Raw genomic sequence first — 8,453 nt, 5'->3', positions numbered from 1 at the left:
CTAGTAACATAAAGCAAAGCTAAAAACAGGTTGCATTGATACACGTTTTCCCATTACAATCATGTTACACTGTGATGAAGGTGAATTTCGTGTAAGATTCATAACATATAGCCTACGCCGTGTTTTGCATGTAATTGTGTCTCTTACTAGTCTCTTACCCTCCTCGAGTCAAACGAGTGCGCGCATGTAGCAGCGGGGGTGTTGCCATGGTTGCGAGAGAGTGACAGTCGCCTAAGCCAATCCTTTGTTTCGTCCCGGAAGGAAATAATGAGCTGTGTTTAGTGCAGATTAAACGGTCTAGAGTCACTCGATTTTTATACTCTTTTTATCAGAGTACTTACATTTTAATTATGCATTGATATATATGGAAAGTTTAAACAAATTTGGGAAAAAGTTTTTTAGACCAAAAACGACCTACCCTACCTTGGTTAACCTTGCGACTGCTTGAAAAACCACACTCACTTTCAGTTGGATGCAAGACTTGCGCAATAATGTGCTTACTCATTTGATCGTTCACGAGTCATGTGAGGGCAAAATGGAAAATTCAAATACATTTTAACGAGAGATCAAGAAGGCAGACAGAGGAAAGCAAATGTACCCACATATTCACACATTCAAACCAAGTGTCAGAATTACATTTACACTTACCACATGTGAGAAACCTCCGTGTAACTTGTGCTTTGGTTCAACGGTAAACTTTAACTTGTTATTTAAATGGTGAGATAAAAGACTTAAGGGCACAATGTCCATAAAGTGGACCCATTTCTGTTTCATGAATAAGAAATCTACCTTTTACGTAACTTTGCTAACTTGTCATTTGTTTTTGTTCAGGTGTGTGTTGAAGCCATTTAACAGTAAGTGTGCAGTAAATTAAATGTTTTTTAAATGCGTGTGAGAGATCTGTGTTACGCTGTTTTCTGAACTCAACCACAATTCAGTGACATCAGTTAAAACAGGAAAAGTGCAAAAAGTCTGTTGTGCTTGCAAAGGTGGTCTCGCTGAGCCCAATCACAAAACTTCACAGATCTGCATATAATCGACGGAAATGACCTAGATTCAGTGAGATACATACAGTACACTTACAGAGTATTTATGAAACTAGAAATGCTGTTTGTTCAAAATTAAAGTTGACATATATAAAACAAAGTCATATAAACTCAAACATACCCAAACAAACTTAAAGACTAAACTAAAATCACACACACAGAAACATCACGTCTTGACATAGAAGATTTTTTGGTAACGCTTCCTTTTACAGTCCTGTTACCTATGTACTTATTATAGTAATTATAATTACTGGGAAATAACTAGGTACTAACCCTGAACCTACCCCTAACCCATGTACTTACCTTATATAAGCCAGTACTTTCTAGGTAAGTACACGTAAGTACACATAAGTACTGTAAAAGGAAGCGTTACCGTTTTTAGGCTTCCATGAGCTACTTCATTGTTTCGATGACTTATCTTGAAGTATCTAGTTATTCTGAATTGTTTAAAGTTGTAATAATGAAGAATGAGTAGAAGTGTGTTTTGACTGGTGTATTTTTCCTCCAGCTGTGGTTGTGTTGGTCTCAGAGTCTCGGGAAGGCCATGTGTTTCTCTCAGTGGGGTTGAAGAGGAGGAGGACCGTGAGAGCTGGGCAGGGGTGGAAGAGGACGCATGCTTTTGGACGGCCTGTGGGACTCAGTTTTCTGCATGTACTGAACATCAGGCTGATCTGTGTAGTCCGGCATTAAAGAGACGAGGCGAAACTCAGCTTCCTCTGCGGAGACAGACAGAGACAGCAGAGCGTGAAACGACTGGTTGGTTTGAGAATATTCAGATATTTGATATTAATTTCCCCCTTCATTTATACTTATTTGTGTGGTTGTGAAACACACCCCATTATCACCTCAATCAGACCTGCAAATGGGTGTTTTCAGCTGTTCAAGCGCACGGCGAAGGAGATACTATAGGACACTTTGGTAACACTTTACTTGAAGGGGTGTGCATAAGACTGACATGACACCTTCATAACCATGACATGACATATGTCATGAATATGAAGTAGGGTTTATGCATGTTTATGACAACTGTCATTAAGTGTCTTTCGCTCAATAATGACATTTTGAATGCAAATATGATATTGTTTAGGATGTCTTTGTTATGACACCTTGACATAAACCATAACATCATAACCTGTCAGTGTCTTTGTCATGACAACTTGACATTAAATTAAGTTAAACTGTCATGTGGTTGGTTTTGACACTGGCTAACATGAGGCCATTATAACTGTGTCATGAATATTTTTCGTGACCTCAACTACAGTGGTACACATTGAATTTGTCATTAAACAGTTATAATGGCTTCATGACAGCCAATGTCAAAACCAACCACCTGACAGTTTAATGTAATGTTAACCCATAAAGCTAAGTGCTTTCTTAAGTTTGATCATTAATCTGCTATGTGATGTTTATGACATATTTATGAGAGGTTGTGTTGTCTTAGTAATGTCAAGTTGTCATGGCAAAGACACTGACAGGTTCTGATGTATTTGTTTATGTCAAGGTGTCATAACAAAGACATCTCAAACAATGTCATATTTGCATTAAAAATGTCATAATTGAGCGAATGACACTTAATGACAGTTATCACAAACATGCATAAAACTTCCTTCATATTCATAGCATGTGTCATGTCATGATTGTGAAGGTGTCATGTTAGTCTTATGCACACCCCTTCAAGTAAAGTGTTACCGACACGTTAATCCAATACTTGAACAAGAAAACGTACAACCACAAATCACAGAGAACTGAAATAAAGCTAGAAAGGGACTGACTGAAACAGAGGCTTAGTGGCTGTTTACACGACACCGCTTTCAACTAAAAACGTAAAACTTTTTGCCCGTTCGTTTACACGACTGCGGCGTTTTGGTTGCTTGAAGATGCAAACTTTTGAAAACGGGTTTCAAAGTGCAAGTTTTTGAAAATAGTGTCGTGTGAACAACAAAAACGCAAATCTCTGAAGACGATGATGTCATGCAGATGCCTTCTTCTTCTTCTTCTTCTTCTCTTGATTGATGGCGGATTGCAACCAACTTTTAAGTGCATACCGCCACCTACTGTACAGGAGTGTGTAACATCATGCTATTTAATTGTTCTAATATTCTACCCATCAACCCTGTGGCTTTAAGAAATTTAAAAAGTGCCGTTCTGGTGATTATAATCCCTTTTCCCTCTCCTTCTGTTCCCAGTATCCCCATCAGATTCCACTCCTGTCCTGCTTCCTGAACCCCATCTTGAAACACCCGTCTTTACACTTCATATAATATACAGTGTAATATGTTCTCATGCAAATGCCTATTACGTGTTCAGTCTATATTGTTTCATCGCCATCTACTGGCCTGGAAGCAGAATACAGTGTTTTTTTATTTGTTTTTGTGGATCCATGTGAATGGAGATCGCTTTGACAATGGTGTCGTCTCTACGCGAAAAACTTCTCAGTTTCAAGCATATCGTTGTCGTGTAAATGTACCCTTAAAGATTGACATAATAGACCAGATACACCTGAACTCAATCAATTAGTTATTAACCATAGTGACAAACAGGGAGAGAATGGAGAACTGACCTAATTGAGGACGAACAAAGAAACTCAAACATGAACTGAACAGAAAACTGAAAGCATGCCAGCTCTTACCCGTGGCCTTCCTCTTGTTGCGTGCGCGGCAGCGACAGACACAGACGAGGCAGATGATGAGGAGAACCAGGAGGAAACTCGCTCCTCCCGTCAGGATCACCAGCATCCACCAGAAGTCCAGGCCAAACAGCAACTTCTTCTTCTTCTTCTCAGACACATCTCAAAACAAAGAAAACATTTTCATCACCACTGTTTATAATTTGATATGAATTTAATATGTGACAATGAGACTGTGAATTGAGACACACACAACTAGCATAGCGACATGTGAAATCAATGGTCAATTATAGAGTTTAGCATCATTATACAAACAATATTTAATCACAGAATTTTGTGATTGAATAATCAGAATCAAGTATTCCAAAGTACTGTAATATATCCTCCTGGGACCCGAGAATAGACTTTTGTCCACTGTAGTGGACATTATATATTAGTGAATTTCTCTGACATCATACATGTCACATGACACAACCTGGGTGTCCTGTAAAGAGCACATTCAGGACTTTTCAGAGATACCAAATGTGTGGAGGTTTCACCATGAAAACAACTTCTCCTTGGTCTTTAAAAATGTCTGACATTAATGTAGTGATCAAATGTAGCATTCTTATGGAAATATGATAATATATTGTAATTATAATTTAAATTGGACTACTTTTCAAATTGTATTTCATAAAACAACATCTCAGGAAAATGTTAAGGGGTTTCAAATAAAAAAAAATACTTTCTGTTACAGAACAGGGCATTGATTTCAAACGTGTAGAGGACATCAGGACTAAAATCATGTTTATCAGGCATTCTGGGAGACACAACAAGTGAATATGGAAATAAATTATACATCAATATTCCTATGAAATATTAGATATTATTATTAAAATGTTGCCAATTATAACTCCAATTATTACACTTATTTTTTTATTAAATGTTGCTCCAAGAACACATTAATGTGCAAATTAGATACAGTGTATAGATACATTGCTTTGAATGGGAATATTAATTTATGGCCATTTTACCCACATATTGCAAAAAGTAAAATGGTGTATCAATTCATTCCATTATTTCTTTCATAACATAGTTGAGAATAATCTTCATACAAATTTTGGTTGAAAAAATCCTGAAACCCCAAAATGTATTGGTGATTGAAAAAAAATCCCATTGTTTTTGCCTATACATATAATTTTTCATGTCATTTAATTTTTTAAACAACTTAGTCCTGGCGTCCACTACAGAGGACATAGCATAACGTATGAATAAAATATTATTTTATATATGTGTTTTTTTTTTTTTTTACCATTTGTGTATTGTGCTATAAACAGTGTGATGACATGGAAAAAAAACTAAATTCAAAACACTTTTTTTTTCTGGGTCTCAGGAGGATATGTTATGTAAATGTAATATATGATCCTTTTTTTGCGAAAGAACATTTTAACAATAATGATATAATTTCATATAATATGTATTCATAATTTCACTTAAGAAACATTCAGGTTGAGAAAACAAGCTTCATAACAGAAATCCCTCAATGGCAGAAAACATGATCATGAGGAACTTAGTGACAAAAATAGACAATTACCCTCATTTCTATTTCCGTTGTTGTTGTTCTCTTCTTCATCGGCATTTGTTGCATGACCTTTAAAAGGGTTATAATACATCTAATGAACCCAATGTTGTCATACATGAGAATAAACAGTGATTAATTGTGCTCTATAACCTGTGTCAGAGCACTTCGGCTGAACATCTTTAGCTGAGGATCTGCTGATCATGTTTGTGAGTGTGCATGAGAACGTGTCTCCAGGTTTGAGCTCAGACGAGCTGACATGTAAGACGGCACGCGTCGAGTTGGACTTCTCTCCGTTTCTCATCCAGGACACGAGAACCTCACTGCTGTTCAGTGGACTACAACTCAGATCGACTCCGTTTGCTACACACTCGACCATGACTGTAGGTTCAGGCACTCGCTCTGAAACACACACAACAACAGCAGGCTCAATGCTGACACACACTTGCTCTTGCTTTGAACGGGTAACGCTTTTGATTACAGCCCGGAAAGTACTGTGTAATTAAGAGGAATTTACAGAGTAACTTTCAGTAATTATAGTGTACCTATAAAGGACTTACATGTAAGTATAAGGGAACAATATGTAAAGTTTGGGGAATAAAGGGGTAACAACCAGGAGAATTAAAAAAATATTTATACTGTAAGTATTATAGAACTAAGGGGAACTTATTATACTATTATGATACAACAATCTTACATTTGGGAGTAATTTAGCGAGAACACACACTGCGTACCTTTTTGTAATAACTGTGTACCAATACATACTGTATAGGCTTTTTAAAAATGACATATTTATGCATTTATACTTTTATTTTATTTATTTTTTGATAGCAAAAGTGCAGATGTTTAAGTTTGGGCTAACATGTTTCAAGGCAAGAAAAGCTAAGACTATTGCAAAAATTTTTTAAATATACTGGGAAATATATCTGGTTTCATGTGGTTACAGGGTAAGTGGTGCTTGTATAATAAATAAAGGTTTCCGAGTCAGTGATATAAGATTGTGTGTATGCATTTTTATTGTACTTACCCTGTAACTACATGGAACAAGAGGGTAACAAGCACCACTAATGAAACAAGAGTATCTTTCCCCAATATTTAAGCAAAAGTTGCAATAGTTTTCGTTTTCAGTGCACTTTTGTTAAAAAGATTACATTTTAAAAATTACAGGGTACATATCTATTATATCTATTTATAAAGCCTATACAGTATGTACTGGTTCACCATTATTTCAAAAAGGTACGCAGTGTATGTTCTTGATAAATTGATCACAAATGTAAGATTGTTGTATCATAATAGTAGAATAAGTTCCCCTTAGTTCAATAATACTCACAATATTAATTTTTTTTTTACATGTAAAAAACGTTAAAGTTACCCCTTTATTCCCCAAACTTAAAATATTGTTCCCTTATACTTATATTTTAAGTACGTTATAGGTACACTATAATTACAGAAGGTTACGCTGTAAAATTGCTTTAATTACGCAGTACTTTCATGGAGGTTTGAATCGCTGCAGACCACAAGCTAGTTCGTACCTTGTACACAGAGCTGGTGTGTGCTTTTCTTTATTAACTTTCCGTCTTTGTCGTAGACTTGGCTTTCGTATTTCCCAGATTGTTTTTTCTGAATGTTCTCCACGATCAAGGATCCATAGCGGTCAACATCCAAAACGCGTGTCTTAACATTTGAGCCCCTTTTGAAATATACCCTGATTTGATTATGTGTCCACATCAGTTCGTCACTTTCCTTTGGTAATTCTCCAATATCCAGTGAGATCTCAACTCTTTCACCCACTGCTTTGTACATACATGAGGAGGATACAAATTTACCTAAAAAAAAAAGTGGTGCAAAAAGTTATTTTTATTTAACTTATATGGATATTCTGTTGTGTTGCGTATCAAGCACACATGACCTTTCACTATTGCTGACATGACTTTATATGACAGTATGAGAAAAGACTGACATCTTAAAACACTTTTACTTAAAGGAATGGGTCTTACATGGGAAACACATGAGTCATGACTGGGTGAATTAATTATTCATATGAAACCATACTGAATGCTGTGAAATGTGATTAGAAGTAATATAATTTGTTAAAAAAAAGTATCTGTAAAAAGCAGAAAATAAAATTGGGTTTCTGTTCAACAACTTTAAGGACTGATAAATTAAACAAAACAAAACCAAAAACCACACAATTGATTTCTTAATTGGTGAACAGATAATTCAGTAAGAAGAACATTTGTCTATAATCAGACAATTACAGAATATAAATATATATTTGAACAACTTACCAGAGGAGAAGATGAAGATTAAATAGAAGAGGAGAATTAATGTGAAGTTTATCATCATTTTCACGGTGGTCTGTGAGACGTTTTGTTGTAAGATGTCAAGCTCTCAGTGGTTTAGTTTCCTGTAAGTGTGTGTCTGGGAGTGTGTGTGAGTCACGCTGTAATTCAGTGATTTCAGTATTCAGACATTACAATGAGATTATTGTGTGTTGAGAATAAAACTATAGAAAATTCATGGTTTATATATTGTAGTCTCTGCATTGTTAATAGTCTATATACAAATAGTGACTTCTTCATTCATTGTCACTGTAATTTACAAATTATTACTTTTTAATCAACTCGTGTGTAAAGAATGAGTTCAATGTTTTTTTATGCTTTGTATCACACTGTGTGTGTGTGTGTGTTTGTGTGTGTGTGTGTGTGTGCCTGATATAGGTTACGTGAACCAAATGTCCCCACAGAGATATTTTTGACTTTGTGGGGACTTTTTTTTTGTCCCATGTGAGGAAAACAGCTTATAAACCATATTAAGCATATGCTTTTTGACAATGTAAAAATGTAGAGAGTTTTGTGTGATGGGTGTGTCTAGGGGAGAGAATATACATCTACATTACATCTACACAGAGCTCCCATGAAAACACAACATAGTGTGTGTGAGAGAGAGAGAGAGAGAGAGAGAGAGAGAGAGAGAGAGAGAGAGAGAGAGAGAGAGAGAGAGAGAGAGAGAGAGAGAGAGAGAGAGAGAGAGAGAGAGAGAGAGAGAGAGAGTGTGAGTTTAATGTAGGCTATTTGAAACATTTAAAAAATACTTAATATGAATGCAATTAATGTGCAATGAAGGTCTAAAGCACTTAATTTATGCATGCTTATCTATGTATTTGTTTTGCAATTGATCACAATCATTTCAATCTCTTTATTTAAAAAGTCTTTGAAAATCA

General features: G+C 35.7%; 1 protein-coding gene across 1 annotated transcript; it reads right to left on the bottom strand.

Moving 5' to 3' along the window:
• Positions 1 to 1,542: 1,542 nt before the first annotated feature.
• Positions 1,543 to 7,705, bottom strand: si:dkey-11f4.20 (T-cell surface antigen CD2). The gene is made up of 5 exons (XM_056268480.1): positions 7,519 to 7,705; positions 6,763 to 7,056; positions 5,349 to 5,632; positions 3,676 to 3,820; positions 1,543 to 1,762 (listed from the first exon to the last, which is right to left on the bottom strand). Exons 1-5 carry the CDS (start codon positions 7,574 to 7,576, stop codon positions 1,602 to 1,604), a joined length of 942 nt encoding a protein of 313 aa, XP_056124455.1. The 5' UTR covers positions 7,577 to 7,705; the 3' UTR covers positions 1,543 to 1,601.
• Between the last annotated feature and the right edge of the window lie 748 nt (positions 7,706 to 8,453).

This window comes from Rhinichthys klamathensis, unplaced genomic scaffold (assembly GCF_029890125.1).
Source record: "Rhinichthys klamathensis goyatoka isolate OS25496 unplaced genomic scaffold, OSU_Roscu_1.1 h1tg000272l_1, whole genome shotgun sequence".
NCBI lineage: Eukaryota > Metazoa > Chordata > Actinopteri > Cypriniformes > Leuciscidae > Rhinichthys > Rhinichthys klamathensis.
This window is presented reverse-complemented; position numbering and strand designations above follow the sequence as displayed.

Coding starts and splice junctions, on each gene's coding strand:
- si:dkey-11f4.20 (XM_056268480.1), bottom strand. CDS start 7,576: ATGATGATAAACTTCACATTAATTCTCCTCTTCTATTTAATCTTCATC. Junction 7,057..7,518: donor AATCTTCATCTTCTCCTCTG/GTAAGTTGTTCA, acceptor TTTTTTTTTTAG/GTAAATTTGTATCCTCCTCA. Junction 3,821..5,348: donor TAATCACTGTTTATTCTCAT/GTATGACAACAT, acceptor GTGTCTGAGAAG/AAGAAGAAGAAGTTGCTGTT.